General features: G+C 44.8%; 1 protein-coding gene across 4 annotated transcripts; it reads right to left on the reverse strand.

Moving 5' to 3' along the window:
* Positions 1 to 1922: 1922 nt before the first annotated feature.
* On the reverse strand, positions 1923 to 18678 carry snx16 (sorting nexin 16). Of its 4 annotated transcripts, none has more exons than XM_030349407.1 (9): positions 18534 to 18678; positions 17071 to 17624; positions 15285 to 15371; positions 10769 to 10917; positions 10321 to 10390; positions 8508 to 8656; positions 7799 to 7873; positions 6637 to 6674; positions 4415 to 4551 (listed from the first exon to the last, which is right to left on the reverse strand). In XM_030349407.1, the coding sequence occupies exons 2-8, from the start codon at positions 17476 to 17478 to the stop codon at positions 6659 to 6661; spliced, it is 954 nt and encodes a 317-aa protein (XP_030205267.1). In that variant the 5' UTR covers positions 17479 to 17624; positions 18534 to 18678; the 3' UTR covers positions 4415 to 4551; positions 6637 to 6658. The 4 variants fall into 4 exon arrangements, with proteins under 4 accessions (XP_030205264.1, XP_030205267.1, XP_030205266.1 ...); XM_030349406.1 differs by having other exon boundaries at positions 6637 to 6677; XM_030349404.1 differs by lacking the exon at positions 6637 to 6674 and having other exon boundaries at positions 1923 to 4551.
* Positions 18679 to 23830: the final 5152 nt, after the last annotated feature.

Below are 23830 nucleotides of genomic sequence, written 5' to 3' on the forward strand. Positions count from 1 at the left end.
CTTGGACATACACATCAGGTCCACTGTACTTACTGGCTCTCACCTTTGCATAGAAAGAGAGCAGCATTGTATCTGCTGCTGGATGTCTGAAGACATAGTCCCCATTAGCCACGCCAGTGCACCATCGACAATGATGACTTCAAAATTGACACTCTGACCCGCAACTCAACAGGAGCCCATCGAACAAATGTTATGTATGTGCAGCCAGAGAGCTATAACAAGAAACGAGATGAAGTTCCTGCAAGGCTCTCCAAGAAGAAGGAAATCTTTGCACAGCTGAGGTAGAAGTGTGCAGAGCTGACAAAGGTCCATCAGTAAAGATTCTAACCTGGTGGCAAGAGTGAGCCACCAGCTCGTCCCATGGTAGATCTACCAGTGAATGGCACTGCTCCACAGCGTGCTCGCTCTGTCATGCATGCACTGTCTCGCATAGACACTGATGGTTCAAGACCACCACCTTAAGAGCAGAAGGTTCAGGGATACAGTGTTGCTCAGTCTTGCCATCATCTACCACACAACAAGAGCAAGCCTTACTACCACACAACCTACAATGAACCTCCAAGCAGGTCAGTGGTGCATGACATTATTGCATCCAGCTCTGGAGAGAGGCTCCAATACATACATGACGAATTAAGACTAGACTAATTAAAACATGAAGTCAGAGCGGATATGAAGGCATTTGTCCTCTCCATAATTTATGCTGAGAGTGCAGATGTGAGCTGCGGGCAGGCCCGAGTTTCCAAATGGCACAAACTGAAGAATAAGAGTGCAATCCGTCTCCCACCTGATGATGACTCTTTGAATCTTCAAATGGAAAGGTCAAACTACCTTACATTATTGCCTGCTCCATTACAACCTACAAGAGCCTCCTTCTCCCATTGGTCGCGGCTGAGAACTAGTGAACGGAAAGTGTGGACCAGTGCGTCAAACCCTGCCCCCCTTGCTCCGGCAGCTCACACCTCATGAGAGTAGCAGTGATGATGACAGGAGTCAGTGTGGAGATTCAACAGATTCAGATGGAGTCTTTTTAGTTAATTCAATAAATAAATAATAAAAATAATGTTAATGTTATGTTAATTAAAACAACTCCAAGCTAAAGAATCTTCTGTCTCCCTGCTTTCATAGGTTCCACCCCAGACATCTGATGACCTATGTGTATGCTGTACTTTTACTGTCCTCAACTGAACTCAGAATGAGCAGACCTTTGATTTGAGCCTAATATTAACACTCTATGACGATTTTGAAAAATTAACATATAAAGAGCCAAAAGTGGCAGGCATCTTGAATTTGAAGGTCTTGAATAGGTCAAATCAATAAATCTACATCATTTATGAATTTCTTGAACCAAATAGTCCCAGAAACCATGTATTATGCGACACTGTGGGCAAAACCATTAAAAATTGCATTTCCAGCTTGGCTGACAACAGCAATTTTGGATATAGGGCTCTCCCAAAATTTCCCCACATTTTTGTGAGGGGCACCTCACAAAAATAGATGACAAATCCAGTGAGAAACAAACCTTTGCTCTCCACAGTCACGGAACTTCTATAGATGACCCAACTATTATCTTTTATTAAAGCTGCAATCATCAACATTTGCTCTGAAGTTTTTTGATGCAAGTCTCCAAGATGTCAACAAGTGGTTAGAATCCTGGTCATTGCTATTATAGATCCCAATAACAAGCGAAACCATGAGACTCAATCAAAACACAATGTAACCCAAAAAAAACTGGGCCTGCAAAAATGGCTAATTTCTGCTTGCAAATTGGGGGGCACATTCGAAGATGGCCAATGCAGCGGTCTGCTAAATAGCACAACACGCTTCGCCTAAAAATATGCCAGTAATTGAAAGAATGAATCATGGCATTTTATCCACGTAAAGCAAGGAATTTTAGCTGAAGGAGAAATTCTCCTGAAGGTGTCTTTAAATACAAAATCTTTTATTTCCATTAGTCAGAAGAATCAACAGTTTGACTATAGAAAAGTGTTAATGTAAACAATTAACAAGTGTGCGCACACCTTTTAAACCTACTGACTAACTATAACGAATATACTAGCAACAAGGTGAAACCCAAACGAGAGATCAGAGACCAGATAATGACACAAATAATCAATGAATTGTTTTTAGGATAATTAGGTCATAAAATGTCTTAAAAAATGGCTTCAAGTTACCAGAATCCAAAGCGTATATTAATTTCATACTCATCAGAATATTTCTATTTCGGATTGCAAGTCTGTAGCTGGATCACTACAATGATTGAAGATAAGCAGAATTAATTACCAATAAAATTTTTTTTTTTTTATTTCAGCACCAATCAGTGGTAGTGTGGAGTGTTAGTGTATGATTATATATTAAGGCCTATGTATTACACTTGGAAAGACAAACTTAATTAGTCACAATATTTTGAAAAGATACACATTTTTACTTTAATAAGTTGTGACATTTAGTCCAGTGTCAAAAAACTTTTTTGGAGTGAGCTATCGATATTTACCCATCACATATTCTTTTTTATAACCATATACATTCAATTTTAACTTTATTTTAAGAATTGAAACAAATGGAGAAATTAGATGCCATTGAAACAAAGTCCCATAATCTTAGAAAAGGGAACATTTCAAACACAAACCCAAAGCTAAAAGTCAAATAGACAGAAATATGAAATGGAGGTCACAAAGAAAGTCAAGGCACTTCATACACAAAACAAAAACAATCATGAGGAACATACAATGCGCACGAACAAAAAAGGCACTACTTTTAACCAGTGATCAGCAAAACAAAAACCTGTGTTCTTCCCATAGCTCCATAAAGTGCATGACTTGGCGCCTTGATGACGCCATTCCGTTTTAAAAGTACTCAAGCTTACCCAGCTCACTGTATAAAGCAACTACACACTCAGTCACCGCGCGAGGTCCCATCACAACTTCATGCTTAAAAAAAGAAGGTCAAACTTTGAAGGCCAGGCAGACCTATAATATGGCTTTTGTCTCGGGACCCGAGATGGATTAGGATGATCGACAGCCCCTACCTCTGTCACAGCGGTAGCAGAGCACCTGGGAGTTTTTATTGCATTCTGTGAAACAGTATGATCATTTGTCAAATGTGGACGAAAGTATACAAAGACTGATTGAAGTTTGTAAAAAATAAAATAAAAAATAAAACCATTTAAAAAGCACAGGCATCAATTGGAACTACTTTGGGAAGCCTAGAGAGAGCCTTAGGCCACACCGTCTCCTGCCCGGTTCTTTCTTTAATTATAAGACAAACATCCAGCTGAATCCACAGGGGCTAGGCGCCGATTTTATAGAAAGACTGGCCAGCCAAAGAATACATACATTCTGGCACAGACCAAAGGCCTCAATCACAACCACGCTGATGAATGTAAGAACATGTGAAACAGCCGAACGCTCGACCCATGGGCGGGATTCAGTAGAGACGACCAATAAATAATCATTTCGCTCTCACCGAGTTGATGCAATGAAGGGAAAAAGAAAAAGGAAAAACAAGAAAAACTGAGGAAGGTGCGAGCGTAACATGCAGCCCATTCCATAATAACCCGTAACATATAGCCCCCTACCCCAATGCCCGTTTACCGCAAGAGATAGAAATGGTTGGAAATGCCCCTACAAGTCTGTGTACTCTGATGCAATTAATTTTTCTTTCGTATCCACGACGACATGAGCGTATTCACATGTATAGCGACGGCACAAACATATTCATTGTATCTGCAAATTCCACATTGACTTTGTCCTTCTGGCCAGGGCATCACTGGCTCCCCAAGAAAGTTGGTGCATGAACCCTAACTAAAACCATGAGCCCTGAGACGCAACTACTCAAGCAAATACCGTCCATGGCCACAAGGGGGTGGTCTTTCACCAACGAGTCATTACAGGCATATGTTGGTTAGTGGCTGCCATTACCATGGCAATGGCAATTAGTGAAGGGAAACAGGGTCTTATGCAGATTGTCATCATGTCTTATGCAATGTCTCTTGCAAGGAAAATATGATTGAAAAAAAATACATCAACCCACCCACACAGTGTTTTATTCTTTCCAAGGCAGCTCCGTCGGTATCGTGGTATTGTGGTCGGTATTTTTGCACCTCCTGCATGGTTAAGCCAGCCATCCAACGAGTTGTCAGTATGAAGAAATATCTACAATGTCCTCCGTCAAAGATGAAATTATATTCAAACCAGATGCTGCAAAGGCGGAGAAAAGCTAAAAAGCTGGAAAAACGGTTGGCAGGAATAGGGATGCAGGGACCCTCTTCCCCACCAGAACTCTAGCAGCTCAGGGTCTACCCGGTCACAGGGAGTGGGCCCTGCATTCACAAGGGCCAGGGGAGTGGTTGAGGGCTTGGGTAGGGGGGTGGGGGGTCCTCACCCTAGCATCCTCCTACTGGCAGGAGGGGGGGGGGGGGGGGGGGGGGGGGGAGCTCATGGCTCCGATGGCTGACGGCCGGGCCAGGGAACCCTCACGGCCGGGGGGGAGTTGCCCAGCGGGGGTCCGCATAAACAGGCGGAGGAGCGCAGAGGAAGGACCCTGCAGAGGCCACTGGAGAGGACAGAGAGAGGCAGAGACAGAGAGAGGGATGGAGGCACATGTTTAATGGCAGCGTTAAAACCAATATTTCCCATCTGGGGTTGATATTTTCTATCTTGTTTCGTATTGTGTTTTTATCTTGTTTTTTGTTTCGTATTCAGGATCAATTAAAGGTGTTGTTGATTCATGTAAAGAAGGAGAATGCAAATCCAGATCCGAGTTAGAGCTCAATCTCTGGTGAAACTGATTATTGCAGCTAGCGCAATTGGGATTTATAGTTATGTGTTTGTGATTTTATTTTAATGCTTGGTTAAAAATAAGTGTTGGTAACACTTTATAATAAGGTGCCATAATAAATAGAAAACTAGTCATTACCTAACCCTTTGTTAATTGTTACTAAAATATCTATTTGGCACAAGTTAATCGTTTTTTTTCACTGACCAGAGTGTTGCTGGTTAGGGTTAGGGCCGTGTGTTAGGGTTAGGGCCGTGTGTTAGGGTTAGGGCCGTGTGTTAGGGTTAGGGCCGTGTGTTAGGGTTAGGGCCGTGTGTTAGGGTTAGGGCCGTGTGTTAGGGTTAGGGCCGTGTGTTAGGGCCGTGTGTTAGGGCCATGTGTTACGGTTAGGGTTGGGTTAGGGTTATGCAAACAACTAATATTTAATTAATGATGAAAAAACGATTAACTTGTGCCAAATAGATATTTTAGTAGTAATTAACAAATATTAACAAAGGGTTAGGTAATGACTAGTTTGCTTTTTATTATGGCACCTTATTATAAAGTGTAACCAAAATGTCCTTCATGTTGCATGCTGTGAGCAACACAATGAGCATTTGTTCCCCTTTATATCTTGTGTAGCAATTGCCAAAAAACCATAGCAATATTAGAATACGGTTGAAATCTGAATTTAGTTGCAAATCCGAGACCAAGCAATCAAATTGTCAAGTCAGACTAAGCAGTAAACATGGATGACCGAACGCCCCAGAAGGTGAAGACACCCTAAGGAGAGACACAAACCGGGAGAGGCCAAAGAAACGAAGAGAAAGTCTGTGGAAACAACGACAGATGAAGCGCGTGTTAAGACACAACAAGAGGATGTAAGGAGTAAAACAGCCATGCTCCCGTCCATTAGACCGACTCCTCAACCTCTCCGCCCGGCGTACGGCGAGCACTGTGATGAACCGGGCACGACAAAAGGCAATTATCCTCCTGTAACAATGTCGTTACGTTTGATTGCCAAACTGTGGGCCAGAGAGATGCGATTGGAGCGAGAATAAGGGGCACAGAGAGAGATGGGATTGGAGGGAACTAACGGACGCGGTGAGAGGGGATTAGAGGGAGACCAAAACAAACATGCTGTGAACAAACCGCTTTGTCCACACCAGGTGTCATTGGGATCCACTCTTGGTCCGATCAGACCCGTCACGTAGTACAAACCACAGCACGTGCCAGAAGATTTGATTCTAGCTCTTGTTGCCTATTGCATGGAATGGTATTGCTTGGACAGGTGGATGGAAACTGTAAAAACAAAGACATGCAGACGCGGCATCGGAAAGGTCCACATATCGGTGAACCCACCTTGGAAAGAGAGGGAGGGGGACAGGTAGAGAAAGACGGACGGACTGACGGTTCTGTAAGGAGTTGTGTTGAAAGGCAGACCACACACACACAAACAGACCCGCTTACATGACCGCACACAGGAACCAACACGCATATATACAGGAGAACACACTTTGGGCTCAACTGAAGGCCTGCTTAATTCCTGTGTGTCAATGTCTATATTCCTATAGATATTGCACGTGTGTAGATATAATTACATGGGTCTCACTCAATCCATCTTTATGTATACAATCACTTTTCGATACATAATAAAAGGTAAGCTTTCCTGCTGCAGCTGAGCCCATAGTGAGAGTTCTCCGAACCCTTGGAGCACACAGTAGCTGTCCATCACCCCTGATGGACGTGCTGTGGCCACACACACCGCGGCATGACGCAGCATACACCAGAGGGGGCCAAACGGTGTGTGTGTTTGTATGGGGGTCAGAAGGAAGCAAGAGAGAGAGCGACGAGAGAGAGAGAGCGCGGCTCGGTACCGTGTACCTCGCATCGCTGGTCTGTGTGCTCAGACTGGGGCGGCGCTGCTGTGAGGGGAGGAGAACAGGCGTCAGAAAGAGGACCTGGGAGAGACACTGCGGAGGTGACGGTGGCGACTGGCCGGCGCTCTGAGCTGCAGACTGAGTCATCCTTACAGTTCCCGATCAAATTCGGACTAGTAATGTTCTATTGACATTGAGAACTGCGTCATCGTCTCCAGGATTGAGGACGCTAAAAGAAAAACGTGGTTTTGGGAAGGCACATATTAGGTAGGGGTCAGGAAAAGGCTCTCTAATCTACAAAGGGCAGGGTTTATAGTCGAGACTTGGTTTTAGGTCTAGTTTAAACTGCCGTGATAGGAAGAACACTGCTTTATCGTCCGGTTGAGGTGAATGAGGACGCCAATGAATCAAGCTCCTGCCTTAGTCACGTAGAAATGCAGAGAGAGGAAGCTGTTCAGTCACTGCACTTTGAAAAACTCGGGAAGGGGGGGGTTCAATGTGTGTGTGTGTGTGTGTGTGTGTGTGTGTGTGTGTGTGTGTGTGTGTGTGTGTGTGTGTGTGTGTGTGTGTGTGTGTGTGTGTGTGTGTGTGTGTGTGTGTGTGTGTGTGTGTGAAAAGTATAGCTAAGAGTCAAATTCCTACACAGACAGAATCAAGGGAAGCCCAACAGTCCTTGTATTTTAAAAGCATGACTTGTGGTTACTGGAAACTGAAGGCTTTTAACTTGATCAGATAGGCTGGCGGCTGTACATCTGGGGCGTTTCAGACCTGAATGATTCAATGTCACGTCTTTGTGGGAGCGGGAGGATTACGCTTGTGTGTGTGGATCGCTTGTAAGGGATTTGTGTGAGGATTGCTTGTGTGGATTGTGTGTGTGCTGATTTTGTGTGTGTGGATTACTTGTGGGGATTGCGTGTGTGTATTGCGTGTGTGCGTGCGTGCAAGCGAGCGTCTGCGCACGTGTGATTGCTTGTGTGTGTGTGGATTGCGTGTGTGTGTGGATTGCGTGCGTGTGTGGATTGCGCGTGTGTGTACGGAGTGTGTGTGTATGGACGATGTGTGTTTGTGTGAGCGCGTGTGTGGATTGCTTGCGTGTGTGTGGATTGCTTGTTTATGGATTGCGTCTGTGCAGAGTGTTCAGAGTGTGCGTGTGCGTGCTCTGTTACCCTCTCTCCTGGGTGAGGCCCTGGTCAGCCTCGGTGGAGGAGGACTCCATGTGGGACTCTGGGCTCGCCCCGACGCTGCAGGAGAGAGAGAGGAGCCGTAAGAGGTGTTCCTTGGGCGAATTAATGGAGGGAATTATAAAATGTATTAAACTAAGGTTTTAAAAGTTTAGCATCAACGCACTTTATTGTGCATGTGTGCACGTGTGTTTCCTACATAAGCCTGGGAATTGGATCAAGGGTCCACACCTAAAGCACCACACCTGCTGGCATGTCATGGGACCTTAAATATAAAAAGTTGGAGGGCAGGCTAGATCACGTCAGGGCATGGAACCTTCTTTCGCTAATTCGCTATCTGTTTTGACCAATCAGGTGACAGAAGGTGGGAATCAGTATAATCAGCGTAAATGGCAAATACGAACTCGGAGAACAGTGTAGACCGTAGAAATACATATGTGAGAAAAAAAAAAAAGCTTCATCCACCTCCACATACAAGCTTTCTTCTGTAAAATATCTTTATAAACGTAACAATCAAGTCGCAACTCAAGTCGGAACTCCGCCCCTTGCGGTTTCTGGCCCGGGCTCCGTGCCGTCTGCCCACAGACGTTCTGCGTGAACACAGTAGGACCCCCCCGGTCCCAGATACACGCCCGTCACTGCTCTGGCGGCCCATTACAGCATCACAACACCCCAGCGCGTCCCAGCCGTGTACCTGTGTATCTGCACTGCCCGGACGCCTCTCTCCAGCAGCAGCGCTTCCTGCTCCTGCAGCCTCCTCCTCAGAGCCTCGATCTCCTTCTGCTTCTCCTGCACCTCCTTCTGCAGACGGTAGTTGCTCTCCTCCAGGGTCTCGCAGAATGCCTGCGAGAGGGAGCGATTCAGAGAGACGTATGGAGGGAAAGACACAGACAGAGAGAGCGAGAGACAGACAGTCATGGACTTTAGACACTAGCATACCTTTGTTAATACGACACTTCACTCCCTGTCTGTTTCCGTCTGTTCCCAATGAGTGCACTATTGCACATCTACTCCACATTGTAAATATGGACTTATTAAACATTGTGTGCAATGTTAACGATTGCCATGATGCCAATAAATCTTTTTCGAATTACATAGAGCGAGAGAGAGCGAGAGAGAGAGAGAGAGAGAGAGAGAGAGAGAGAGAGAGAGAGAGAGAGAGAGAGAGAGAGAGAAGTCAGAGCTGAAGCTGATTGCGCACCACCGCGCGGCAACTCGCCTCCTCCATTCACTTCAATGAGGGAAGGGCGGCAGAGGGGAGGCGGTTACAACCGCGGCTGTTGGACCAGGAAGCGGTGCCGCCCAAGTGAACGCGCACAGATTTTGCCCCACCGCTCAGCTTTCCCCAAGTTGTAACTTTCGGCGGCAGCAGAAAGTTCGGCTTTTAAAAACGCCTGGCCCTTTCACGCGGAACCTTTCGGCAGCGAGGCGGTTATCGGGACGGTTGCCGCGCGGCGGTGTGGAAGCAGCTCGAGAGTGAAACAGGAGAGGTGGGAGAGAAGAAAAATCAAGAGGGCCGAGGGTGGGAGAGAATTTGAGACACAAAGGATTTTTGTTGCTAATGAAAAACAAGTTCAGCTCTATTGTGCCATGGACTTTTGCTGTGTGGGAAGTTATTTGATGATGCACAAATACCTCAAATGAAGCCTGCTATCTGGTTTCAAAATCTGGGTCAGCTGTAAGCTCACAGCCAGGACTAATTAAGATCTAACCAATCACCTTCAAACCTACATACATGCACAAACCAACACATCTCAACCAGTGGCTTCTTCATATTCAATAAGGAAGGGTTGTAGCTTGTTCAATGAGCGGTGTAAAATCCACCCAGGAACATATTCCAAGAATAGCAAATTAATAATAATTAATAATAATTAATTAATTTAGTCAAAAACTGATCCATCAATAGTGTGTCTATAGTATTATAGCCTAAAACCCTGGGACAGAAGTCTAAACTTTATAGAAGTAACTAAATGTGTGAAACTAAAGTGGTCTTAAATAGGCTGCATCGTTGACCAGGTAGTGGACTGTTTAGCAAAGAAAACCCAGAGGAATCAGAATGATCTGGATTAAAAGTATCATGAACATCAGATTTACAGAACCTTAATTCTGGACTACTTAAGTACTGTGTACTGATGCAGCAGAAGGCATGCATGCTTGCGTTTGATAAGGCAGACGAGAATGCATCGCCAAGTATGATCCTTTGCTGCGTTTTAAATGGAATGCCGCCCGGCTGGCTGGAGAGTGGCGGTGGGCGTGGCCTGAGCTGGGTATCTGTGCTTGGAGCAGTGTACGCTGGTTCCTAGGAAAGAGCTCTGGGACTGTTGTCATTGGTTTCAGGAAGCCCTCCAATAAAACTTATTGTGTTAAAAAAGGGAACCCGATCGTGAAACCAGATTCACTTTGCTAAAAGCGGAGCCGACAATGTGTCGGTGGGCGGGACGGACACACACACACACACACACACACACACACACACACAGACACACGACACACACACACACACTGACCCGGCTCTCCTCCAGGCTGTCAAAAGGACCGGGCGGGTCATCGAAACACAGGAACTCTCTCACAGGGAAGCTAATGGAGGGAAAGAGAGACCTATGAATGTGTGTTTGGTCACAGGGCTGCATGCCTGTTCCTTTTGGCAGACAGCATACCAGCAATCCAGAACATCAAATGAGATATGTAACGTAATAAAACCTACGAAAAGGATGCTCTGTGCGGGGAGAGGGGTCTATATAGCTTCTGTGAGCATGCATGGCTGTTTCCGCAGGGTTTGGGGATTACAATAAAGTCAAGACAAACTAAATTAGTTCAAAAGTAAAAACATGCCCATCTGTATACAACATGTGTAAAAAAACACAATAGCTCTCATAAGAGCACTCCTGACTCCATGACCGGCTTGTCGATTTTTGCCAACAACAACAACAAACACACACACATGCACAAACGCACCAGTTGGCAATGTCCTTGTGTGCGACCAGGTTCTCCAGGAAGACCTGGAGGCCCCTCTGCCGCGCCTCCAGGAAGTCTGCCTCGTAGTTGTCCTTGAACCAGCGCTTGGGAGGCAGACAGAGGCGGAAGCCTGGAAACATCTCCTTCAACTACGGCCCAAAAACAGGAAATACACAGTGAGTGGCTACTCTACACACTGTGGTACAAGATGTGTAGGAGAACTGTTCCACACACTGTGGTACAAGATGTGTAGAAGACCTATTCTACACATTGTGATACAAAAATGCTTATTATTTTATGATATAGGTTTTCAACGGCAGTCGCTCACACGCTGAGTGAGACGCGGGTGCGGGACGAGATACTTTATAGGGGACATATTATACCACCAGGTGTGAATGGGATTAGCCACTACAAGCCGTTTTGAAAATCAGCCTTTTCTGCCATCACATGTGCACACGTCCACCTGGATTTGTGCTGCATAGATCAGCCTACCCAGTGGACCGTAGCAAACGTTCCTCATCTATCCGTCATACGTCTAGGCGGACACGCCCACTTGTGATGTCAGAAGAGGCCTATTTTCCAAACAGCTTTCACGCGAGTGCTAATCTCACTCGCACCTGGTGCTATAATATGTCACCTTTAACATTCAGCCACGCAGACAGAACAGCTGTGCCAATAAGCAGGTTTGGGCCCCATCCTGCCAACTCACACATGGCCGTCCTCGGGGGAGGACGACCACAAGACCGGTTTAGTTGCGGTCATAAGCCACGCCAGCGGGAGCACCTGAGGGACAGTTTGTTTGAACTGTTTTCGAAAGGCATGCCCGATATCAACATTCAAATAGTCACGGGACACTCAAGTGGATTAGGCCCCGTCCACATGGGCTAAAAACTATCTTTTCCCCTCCGCTTTCCTTGGCAGCGTTGTTACTTGTTGCGAAAATTCATTAAGAAACACTGTAGTACATATTCAAGGCCACTGTGTGGCGCTGGTTCTCCCAACAAAAAGGAAAAAGACGAGGGTGAGCGTATCAAGCCTGCACGCTGACTGTATACAAACAAACAGTCGAGAAGGAGAGACAGTTGTTAAACCTTGTAGATTGAGCAGAAAATACTTTTCAATGTACAGTTAGTAATTACATTTACCAAGGGGCTGTATTTAAATATACACAAAAAATACAAATCTAATAAAAAAATAAAAATACGGAACTCAAACACTGCCCAGCTGGTGGGGGGGCGAATGATAAAAAAAAACACCTGTCTTCTCTGACAGTTGCTTAGATGATGAGGATATTCTTCCTATGAATAACCTCTAGAGACCACGCATGTTAAGATCAATTGAGACATTGACATTGAGACCGTCATAAAATGGAGGGTGTCAAACCAAAGTGGAAACTGTATAGCTCTGAGTTTTACTGTGTGCATTTTACAGCGAGTCTGCTTTCAAATGAGAGTATGTGTGTGCGTGTGTCCATCTAGCATCACATACATACAAACACGTCACTAGGGAAAGGGATCAGTCTCGTATTCGAGGAACTGCTCATAGATCTGAGCGAGACGACAACAAATTCTTAATAGAAATGGTATTTATTTTAGTGTTTAACTGACTCTGTGACTGAGTCGTCACTCAGTATTTTGTTTTGACCACATCTCACAAGCCGGCTGTTTAGCAAACACTGATTTATTTAGGGTTTATGGAGAACACTGATATAGCACATTTAAGAGATTGGATATTTTTAAATTATTAACAACAATAATATTATTATTATTATTATTATTATTATTATTATTATAACGAACAGGACTTGCTACAAAGTTTGGGCTGCTTGTACCATGAGGGGAGAAGGATGACTGGACCACAACCGCAGGCGGAGATCAATATCCAACTCTCAAAGACAGTCTAAGTTACCCTGTTTTGGTGGCCTGGGAACCACAACTGTTTATTTAACATGAGGCGGGATACATGTGATGACGGTGCAGAGGAGCCCCGCGGAGGCATTTTTGAACGACAAAGATGGCTCGGTATAGGGCGAATAATACATTTCGATGATTTATTTGAGAGAAATACGGAAAATACATCATGTTTTTAAACTCAAAAATAATTGTGATTTCAATATTGACCAAAATAAACGTGATTCTGATTTTATCCATAATCGAACAGCCCTAGCGCGATGTAGGACGGTCTGTTGATTACGCTATTGTGATTCGTGACGGTACCACACGGTATAATTTCACTAAAATAAAAACAAACGACTTCACTCAAAGCTTTTGTTGTGAAGAAAGATGTTTTCTTGTTGCTCAGGGCTGCGCAATCCCCTTTCATTGCCATTATTGGTTATAGACCGATCAAAGTGCGTCCAGAGGCTTTTTTGAACCATGCCCTTTGGTGACGCCCTTTGGAAATTGAAAATGACCGTAGGGGTTCCCAGACTAATTGCAATTGGATCCTCATCCGTACATGTTACAGACACGCCGAAACTTTTCTTCAACATACTGAGGTTTCGGCTGCGGATAGAAACACGGTGCCTTGGGAAGGCAGCCTTGGCCGATGGCCCAAGCGAGTACATATCTAATCCGGCACCATTTCGCTTTTGGCAGCCACGTCGCTGGGATCTGGTCCCTAACCATGGGAGAGCTTGATGGAGTGCTGAGTGAGGCTGATATTTATGCTGTCGTAAATATTATACAGATGTTTGGACTTCATCACGTGCCTGGGAAGCTTAGAATTATGGGAGCTGAATTCTACTCGACAAACACTGAGAGTGAGGGAGGGAAAATAATAAGCTAAAGTGGGACTACGACAAAGCTCCCCAGAGCGAGTTTGTACATTGTGAGCGAGGTGTTTTTTCTTAGACATTAGGACCATCCAAAACACAATGCGTGTGGGAACAATTGATTTTGAGTGTACAGGGAAGACGCAGACCCAACAAGCTGGGTTATTCCAACCCTAGCTTGTTCTCCTTCGCCAAGTGACCATGTGATTTAGAAATACAACAAAAGACACATATTATTGCTGTTTGGAGAGTGAGCGTCCACATCTTTACGACTTCACTGTAGTGAGTGTCGTTGTAGTGGGGGTGGGTTGACCTGCACGGCCTCCTTTCCCTTGAGCCTTTGTGATCTCCAATTCAATACTGGAGGAGTTCCAACCTGCTCAGAATACGATTTCTATGTCCAAAGCTATGAAGGTCTGCTGATTAGCTTTGCACAAAAGGTCACGGCAACTCTGAAGGACAAGCTCCAAGAGATTGTACTGAACATGAATGTTATAATAATATGTTATAATAACAACTGGCCTTTTTGTATAGAGTGTATATCACTCATCATTATCCTAATCAAAATGTTGTTGTCTGCAATCCTCAATACTATTCATGGTTAAAGGAAGCCTGTCCCTCGTGGATTGGCACCGATCCATCAGTTCAAACAGTAGGTCTTTGTGCAGCAACAACAATGAAAGCAAACCAAGGAGGGTCTTAGTCACAGTGCCCTTGGCATTTTTACGTGCACGTAATCAAGGTAGAATTCATTGATATCTATGGCGTCTAGCACAATAAACACAATACTGTCTACCAATTTTCCCTAATTTAGTTTATTAATGAATTATAATCAGTCTTTTTGTTTTAACGTCCATTTGAGGTTTTGAATTCAGCTTTCGTCTGCTGTTTTCAACAACACAGAGAGCTCCGACATTTTGGTTCACTTTACATTTGTATTCAAGATCAAATACCCTTGCCGGACACAATATCTTGAACAAGCCGAAATATTCGGAAGGAACACCAGAAGTTGAATCTTTGCCTAAATAAATAAAGATATCTAGAGATTTTAGAGCAATAGGTGGAGAGATTGAGCGACTTTCAGATATCATTTTATACTATCAGATGCGAGCCAGTGGGACAAAGGGTAGTTTAATAAGTAGCCGTAAATGATTGGCTATTAAGAAAATAATAAGTATCCTGTAGTAATGACTGTGGAGAGAGAGAAACAGGATATGCCCCTATGTCTATATGATCTGTATGAATTCAGTTGTATTTTCCCCCTTATGAATCTTTGTGTGTAGATAATAACTTGAATCCGACTTGGTGTGAAAGGTACCGACCCTTCAAAGTCTCCTCCGCTTTAACAGTGCCGAATAATCTAACTTGGCGTGCAAAGGCCTTTAGCCATCATAGTAATTGTCAGGCCAATTCATATTTATACATTCCATTGTAGGAAGATAAAGATCCATTGTAGGTAAATCACAGCTAATATCACCATGTTTAACAGATTTGCACCGTACTGGTTGGAAGTATAAGTCATTAATATTTCAGATAATAGACCTTTATCACAGAGGCGTAACAGTAGGAGTGAACACAGGTGCCTCTAATGAAATGAATGATGGGCACTGGCTTGCCTACAGATCGTTCATTTACTTAAGGATCTACACCGGTTTTTTGAACTATGTTAAAACCTCTCTGCTAAAGGTCGATATGGCATTTGACTTAAGACTGACATTGCAAACCCAAACATGATGTACACACCTTGTCGTTGAGCCGTGAGAAGTCTGTGTATCTTCTGAAGACAACCCAGCTCTCCTCATGGGACTTCTTGACTAGGACTTTATACACCTTTAACAAAGACACACACACACACGCGCGCGGGCGTTTAGCCTGGAAAACAACAGTCATTTGACAGAAACTGAACTACTCAACTTCCTTCGTCCTAGCATCAGTAAGCAGTGGTAAATGCAGCCTACGATGACTACTAACAAACACAAGACAGTACAGTCATATGGTTGGTGTAGAATTGTTCTGACCGAGTTCAAACTTCAATGTCTGCTTTCTATCTGTAGGCATCAGGCCCTTCCAGCTCCTAAAATGACATGCATCTGAATTCACAGCAAGTCATTTTGGATAAAAGAGTCTCCTCAATGGCAACAATAAAACAATACAATACAATGCTTGAAAGGTTCAGAGAGAATAGAGGGATGAACATTGAGGTCAAAGGCAGGGAAGGAACACTCTAAGTAAAAACAATTAGGCGCCCAGAACAAAGGCCCAATCCCATTTCTTCCCCTTACCCCTTGGCCCATGTGATTGGGCCAAAGTATCATAGGAGTCAGTGGACAGGATCTACTCGCGTCACAGTTCCTGGATGCCATGATGGAGCTTTACGTTAGGCATTACATTAGATGATCCATTAATGGGAATCAATGATGAGCAAACAATATACCCCTCTTAAAAAAGTCCATATTAAGGCTCTGTCGACATTAATGCTATTCTCAAACGCATTGCAATCTAGATCAAATGCCGTTACATCCTTCCTGTCTTTCTTTCCCAGGCCGTAGACAAAGTGAGGGTCTGTGTCCTGGAAAAAAAATCAATTTTCTCCCCTCGGCCGAATTCTCGCAACGCCTCAGCTTTCTACGCTCGGTAGTAAAAACATTCTGCTCCTCCGTCGCATCCTGTTACACGAGGATGCTCTCCACTGCCAAGGCCTGAGTCATTGTGTGGATTGGTACGAGGGAACCTCCTGGGGCAGCACAAGTCTATTCTGGATGGACTCCAAATACATTTGTGTATCTAGGAAGATATTTGCCTTCATGCGTCAAAACTGAACGTCAAGTACCTTTAAAGTAGCATTCATGTATGACACGGCACGTATGGCCACCATAGTCATACATCTGAAAATGTGTGTCATCTAAAATTATCAAATCGTTAAAAACGTATCAAATGAATCAAGTCAATGTATCAAAATGTATCTCTAACCCGAAAGATTTTAACGTTTACTCTACTTGATTGTCATGTCATAGTAACATGCTCGCTAGCCAGACAGACAGCCTACTAGATGGAATGGGTGAACGCGTGAATGGGTGAAAGGTCGGTCAGCAAAGTCACAACTTTTCTCTGTTTTGGGACCTCAGTGGTGGAACGAGCTCCCTGCCGATGTCAGGATCGCAGAGTCGCTCACCAGCTTCCGCAAAAGACTCAAAACTCACCTGTTCAGAGTTCACCTCGACTCTGCATAGCTACCCAGCCCGTTCCGGCCACCATTGTATGTTGTACATCCTGGCATTTAATGTACGCACTTATTTATAGTACTTAATTGTGTAGCATCTACAGTAGCTGCTATCACTGCTGTACACGGGGAATGGGTTAGCCTAGCGATTGTTAGTACTTGCATTTGGTTCAATGAACATCTTTAATGTACTGACAGCGATATATTGTTTCACTTCTTATGACAAATGTACATATTGTAAGTCGCTTTGGATAAAAGCGTCTGCTAAATGCCCTAAATGTAAATGTAAATGTGACCGGGGCAATGTACCGTGAACTTGGCCCGTTCCTCCATGACCTCGTAGCCCAACAGCGTGGGTGCGACGGGCCGAGCGCCCTCGGGGTCTGACGCAGAGCGCGGGCAGGTGGAGTACTCCACCGACGCCTCCAGACAACCGCCGTTCACCCGGGCCTGCGGCGCAGGGCTATGGGTGGCCGGAGGCGTCCGGCTCCTGCTGCCCCTGCCCTCCGGCCCGGTCCTGCCCCGGTCCTGTCGGCTCCCCCTGGGGACGCCTGACACGGATGACGTGGACGACGACATGGACGACTCGGTCGCACCGCCGGAGACGCACCCCAGCGACGAGGCCCGCTGGGCCCGCCGCGGCTTGCTGGCGCCACCCCCCCGTAGGCCCCTTTCCTTGGGCATGGGCATGGGGACCGGCACGAAGGGAGATGCCATCGTCCCCGAAGCCCCCCACTCTCTGTACGACCGTCTCCCACTCCCACTAGGGAAGTGCTGCTGTACGATGAGCTGGCTAGCAAGGACCAAGTGGACCCCCGCAAGGAAACACAACTCTGTATGTTCAGCACACGGGACCCATTAATCTGGAAGACACAAACCAAAAGCAAAAAGGACATCAACTTAATATTGCTAGTTTGTATGTGCAGCAAAACATGATTGCCATTTCATTATTCACCACATGCTCACATCCATGGAGTATGTTGTCAATGAGTAAGTGTGGTAAAATGAGGGCAACAGACTTCCAGGGATGATCAATTATTGAAACTATGAAGCGAATGCCATTTATAATTCATTCAATATGTGGGCTACAGAGTCTGGTAGAAGGAATGTGCCGACCCGGTTGCTTCGTTCCTCCTGTCCTTTGAATCAGGGCAGGAACGTTTTGCATATGGGCCCTTGTCGCAAGGCCCTCAGCAGGATAAGTCAAATGGTCCACTTGCGTATTTGTCCTACACTTTCACTTCGGCATGCAGCCTAATATTTACCTGTCAACTCACTGGGAAATGTCTCGACAGCGCCATAATAATAAAAGTGGGACAGAGCTGGAGGCTACTCCACCACGTACAACAATTGAATGGAAGTGTTCATACAGATATGATGCGGATGAATGTAAAAGGAGCAAACAAATCACAGAGCAACACAACACGCAACTTAATAAAAGTTTGGGAACTAGGTTAGGTTGTAGTCATGTTTCTTGAACATAAAAGCTAGCCAGTTAAAGCCGGGTGGGGAGACGGCTTCCCGTTGTGCTAATCAGATAAGCAGTTTAATGATGAAACTATTCAATAATGATTATTCTAGCCTTTTTTCTCCAAAGCATGACATGTTTAAGCGTGGAGTCAGAGGCGTCCGGCTAATCAGCTAGCCTTTCCCTCCAACAAGTACGCCGACTAGCAACACAGCAGCGCATATGTGCAATGCTCAAGTTACCGCATGATCACTCGGGACTAAACCATATAAACATAAAATACTCATATTCAAGTACTACTTACCGCTGAGCCTCTCCTCGCGTGAACCCGCGATCAACAAACCAACGTAAAGCGGATCATGACACGTTCAAAAACGTAACCTTTCCTTCCCACATCCTTGTTAGCCCGCCCGCGTTACACAGCACGATGGGAATAACAGAGCCAGGAGCCCTGTAAGAGCGCTGCTACGACCAGCGGCCCCGGACGAGGGCGCCATGGCGGTACATCCACAGGTCGGGGCTAGTCCTGCAGAATCTGATAGTCAGATGCGCCCGAATGTATTCACTTGAACACCTGTATATTTAGTGAGCATTTTGCAGTGTTAAACGACATTGCATCACATTGTATTGCAATGTTCAGATACATCTCGATATGACTACTAAAAAAAAGTATTTTACTGTTTAAGTGGATGTCGTTTTCATGATTTGCCATTCAATGTTGTAGGTCACACACTTTTAACGACAGAACTATCTGTTGTAGTGCGTGCGCGTGTGTGTGATATTCTTGATTTGTTGGAAAAGTCCACACAATCGACAGTAGATGGCAGCAAGACACCTCTAAATAATTTTCCAATTGCAAAACGCATGCCGTAAGCAATGTTCTCTGCGATATATTCTTTCGATTGTTCTATAGTTTCATAAAGTATATATGAGGCTATTCTATTCACATACAAATCTCACAACCTGTTTGGTAGTGTGAGTAGTTTTTAAATATCCTGCCATAAATTGAAGGCCTACATTTGGAGGATTAAACATTCATATTTTTTATTATATCGCAAAGCCAACATTTAAAAGTATTCAGCTGCAGACCTAGCCAATGTTTCACTGTCAGCTAACAGGGATCCTAATAAAATCCTAAATCGTAGCTATAGTAAGATTATTTTGTTCATGTCTGCCTTCAGGTAGTGTAGTGTGTGTGTGTGTGTGTGTGTGTGTGTGTGTGTGTGTGTGTGTGTGTGTGTGTGTGTGTGTGTGTGTGTGTGTGTGTCTGTGTGTGTGTGTGTGTGTGTGTGTGTGTGTGTGTGTGTGTGTGTGTGTGTGTGTGTGTGTGTGTGTGTTTGTGTGCATCTGCGTCTGCGTCTGCGTGCGTGTGCGTGTGTCACCCGTGTGTGTCTTCCAACAGGTGGCGATATTGTATTATATGTGAAGGCTTTATGTCACTCAACAGAATGAGCTCGGCTGATGTTTTTGTGTCTTACTCAAATACACTACACACATTATAGCTGAAGAAAATCATCAGCTAGGCTCAATGCCCTATAATAGAATAATGCATTTATCACCCCGGCCTGCGTCTGGCATTTCCACCAAGCGACTTTTTTTTTTTTTTACATTTTTACTTTGGAAAGGCGGAAAAGGGAAGGCCTCCCAATGTTTCCATGCTCTAATCGCTGAGCCCTCCCCCTCCCTGGGCCAGCCATCGATAGGATAACTAGTTGGTGTCTGACTCTCCCAGCCATCTTCTCAAGATACACTTGGAGGTCTAGGGTCTGTAGCTGCCTGTCTGTACGGTGATGCTTTACGCCTCACTCCCTCTATTCGATTAGGCCTATGTGTGGAATGCTGCCATGTCACCCCATCACTGTTACTGCCTTTTAGTTTTTTTTTTTACCAAACAGTACGCCACTGTGTGCTCTCTTTGACACAGACACGGTCTGGCCTGGAGTCACACGGGAGCTGCGCTATGCTACTGCCGTGGAAAAGGGTTGTCGTGTGCGGTTCTCTCAGCCCACTGCCCTCTCCTGTTCAGATACACAGTATTGAAAGACAAAACGTTTCCGACGTGATATAGAGTCCGTCCAAGGCCACACGTGTTTAAAGGGTCCCTGTGAGTTTGCTGCCATCTATTGAAATCTCTATTAAGAACTCATGTAGTAACATGCAAGGCTAATCTTAGTTTATTGGTAATATTGGTGTACGCATAAAAACAGTAAAGCACATATACAACCTTCTATGCACTTTATGTGAAATTGTTATATCCAACAGGCTGTTTCATTTGGTTCGGAACACACCAATTGGAACACTGCTTGTTAATAGTGCACCATGAATAAAGTCATTATGATCAATGTTTGTTCAATTTAATGAACAGTTTGTGCGTGCATGCGTGCAATGCAGCTCCGCCATCATCAATAAAATAAAAACGACTTAAGAGTCACATGACGCAGTGATCTGCTGTGGTTCCTCTATTGTCCCACCTGCCCAAGCAACAGCGATACCCCGAGGACACCCCCCTCCCTGGGTGTGCATGAGTCACTCGGACCATAGCCTCATACTCTGAACCCTAAACCACACAAGGGGGGCCTTGTATCCTGTATCTGCCGCTCCGGCCGCCGTCGGCCCCAGACCCCAAGTGCTCATTCATCCAGTGAATTATGTCACAAACGAGGCTGTAGTCGATTGGACGGGAGCCAATACAGTCATGTCAATGATGTCAAGGAACGTATATATCAAGGGACTTCCTTTCTTGATTTGCCCGCGGGCCTCGTTTAGTCTTCTGTTGTGGATGGTCAGGTCATTCAGAGCTTGACTGGGTTTGTGCTGGATTTGTCATGCATAGGAAACGTTTTAATAATCGGTTAAAACCTGATGCTGTAATATTGACTCCAATCCCCTTGCATCCTTTTAATGTTAAAGCAGTCAATCAGAACCCTATGTGGAGAACATCTTCTCTGGCAATGCTAAATGGGGCCCTCTCCAGTTTCCACCATGTACTGTTATGTTGTGTACTGTACATTAGGTTCTATAAACCCATGCTTGAATGGCTGTCACGCAACCACTCACCTGTGGTGACAGACATGGCAAATATCTGTGCGTGCATACATGTGTGAGAAATGCTTAAGCTTTTACTAGATGTACGCAGTTAAAAAACTGGAGTTTAGTCCCGGAGCATTCCGTGCAGCGAACCGGATTTCATTTGTCCAAACAAAAGCCATTGAAAGTGAAAGCCCCTCACCAGGAGGTGAACAGACCGGCCTCTGTCCCGGGGTGTGGCCCTAGGCCACTGAGGTGGAGGCGTGAACGGACTAACTAAGCTTACACCTTGCTCTAAAAGGCTATAAGGCGTGAAAGAGTTCGGACGACGCCATACAGTGAAAAAAGTCTGCTTCAATAACACCATTGGAATCACACCTCATAACGGGTTAACGCACTTTGGGCTAATTCATTGGACTTGTTGTTTTTAAATGTTTATGTTTATGCGTTTCCTGTTTACGATGTACAGTGTGGTTCAGTGTAGGGATTGGTGTTTCTAAATGTGTTATCTATACACTTTCTAACTTATTATTACTGTTATCATAAGTTATATGTTTTCCATGCAGTGGAAATGAACAGCTTTATTCTTGGCTCAAACTTCTCCTTCCCCCCCTTCTCCTTCCCCTGCTTTAGGATTTGTGAAAAAATAAAAGAATTTTCCACTGTCCCAAAAAAAGAAGCTAATTATATTGCCAAAATAGGCCGTTTTGGGTTCAGTCTCTGGGATTCGCATCCATCTGCAAGACGTCTTTAAAGACGTACCCACACATGACATGCACAGAGAATTATTAGGTACTTATGTGGTATACAACCGGCATTTGCTATCCACACTGGAATTTGCTCATTTTCAAGGCATTTGAAGACATGGACATTTGGCAGGCCTTGTATTCGGAAAGCTATAGTATAGATAGACTTATACCGTATATTATATACTAGCACACGCATAGAAACTTTACAACAATTGAAATGAACATCATGTCGCTCACAGGGTGTTCATATAAGCCATTCATAAACAACTAATAGATTGCATGAGTTTCCGCCAGAAGGTTACAGGAAACGACCCAGAAATCAACATTCCAGAAGGGTCTGTGTGGTAGAGGAGCTCTCTGCGTGCTTCACCTCCTCCACTCACAACAGGCTTGTTTTAACGTCACAACCAGTGCTCACTAATTGGCAGTTCAACAAAGGGAGCCCTGGTGTTCCCATTGGCCCAAATGGAAACGGAGGTATTTAAAGTCTGCACCACAGGGACATAGGGACTCCATTGTGCTGCCTTCTGCAGACCTCTCTTATCACTGACCTGGCGGTAGAGAGAGCGAGTCAAAAGTCAGTTGTTCTATCACTTTCCTCCTCTCCACAGAGATAGAAGGCTTTCCTCAATGCATCACTTTCGTACCAAGACGAAAAACCTACACGAGGCAAAAAATAAGAAGATTAGGAAAATTGTGCGCAGCTATTACTGGGGCACCATCTGGGTCCAGTTATGTAAGGCCTTTAACAACATTAGGCAAACAGACCTTTTGTTGAGATTTTCTCACTTCTTTTTCCACTTAGCCTCTCTTTTGGAATGAAAATGAGCACCGCTGTTATCCTAAGGCTGGGCAAAGTGTAACAACTCACATAAGAACATAAACCTAGTATCCGTTCCTTGGAAGTTGGACTCCTGCAAGCGCTTTGCTGATGTGGTCGATTTGACACTAAAATCCCCCAAATGTGGGTTGCCGGCTATGTTATGTTTTCGACACTTGAGTAGCATCAAGTTATTGCTGTGTTCATAACGATGTGTTATTCTGGTTGTATCATAAAAGGTAGCCGTCAAATGAGACAGGAGTCAAACTTGTCAAAGTTGGACCTCAAAGTCAGAAAATGAACAGTGACGGCATGACAGACAATCCTTTAACACCGTTGTCATCAGAGTCCAACACTTCACAGTCCACCAACCAGAGCTCAAAGGCGTGTTTGGGTGGGGGGGGGGGGTACACTTCTCGGTACCATCCCTAGGAATACCGGCCCCTCCGTGTGACCAGAGGCTGAGCCAAGGCCCCGGGTAGGAGCGAGGGCCGGAGATAATAAAGTCCAGGCGCTCTGGAGCAACAAGGTTTCCTTCCACAGAAGTGTGTGTTTGTGTATGAGTGTGTTTTTCCCGACAGTAATTGTGATATTCATGTGAGACTTTGTGTTTAACAATCCAAGGCCATCTCTTGTAAACAGACGTTTCATCTAATGCTAGGTATTGGAGACTATTTCTCGTGAAAAACAAGTGATTGCAATTGTTCAAAATGATGAGGTGAGGTCATCTGCCCTTCAACTACCGTGACATCACAAGGCCGTAATTCAATCCGACCAGATAATTGTAATACGTCTATGTGCTTTGATTTCAGTGTTCGGTTTCTATTTGAAATTCAAGAAATGGTGGGTTGGTATGTTCCAGGACGCTGTGGTTAAAAATGTCAGCACAAACCATCAAGCCCTAATCCTGCACCTCATCAATTTTAACTCTCTGGCCTGGGGTAAAATGTATTGGCAACCTGATACAACACACACACACACACACACACACACACACACACACAC

The sequence above is a fragment of the Gadus morhua genome, chromosome 23 (genome assembly GCF_902167405.1).
Source record: "Gadus morhua chromosome 23, gadMor3.0, whole genome shotgun sequence".
Lineage (NCBI taxonomy): Eukaryota > Metazoa > Chordata > Actinopteri > Gadiformes > Gadidae > Gadus > Gadus morhua.

Coding starts and splice junctions, on each gene's coding strand:
- snx16 (XM_030349404.1), bottom strand. CDS start 17,478: ATGGCATCTCCCTTCGTGCCGGTCCCCATGCCCATGCCCAAGGAAAGG. Junction 8,657..10,320: donor ACAGCCTGGAGGAGAGCCGG/GTCAGTGTGTGT, acceptor TCCCTCTCGCAG/GCATTCTGCGAGACCCTGGA. Junction 4,552..7,798: donor GGCCTCACCCAGGAGAGAGG/GTAACAGAGCAC, acceptor TGTCCTCTCCAG/TGGCCTCTGCAGGGTCCTTC.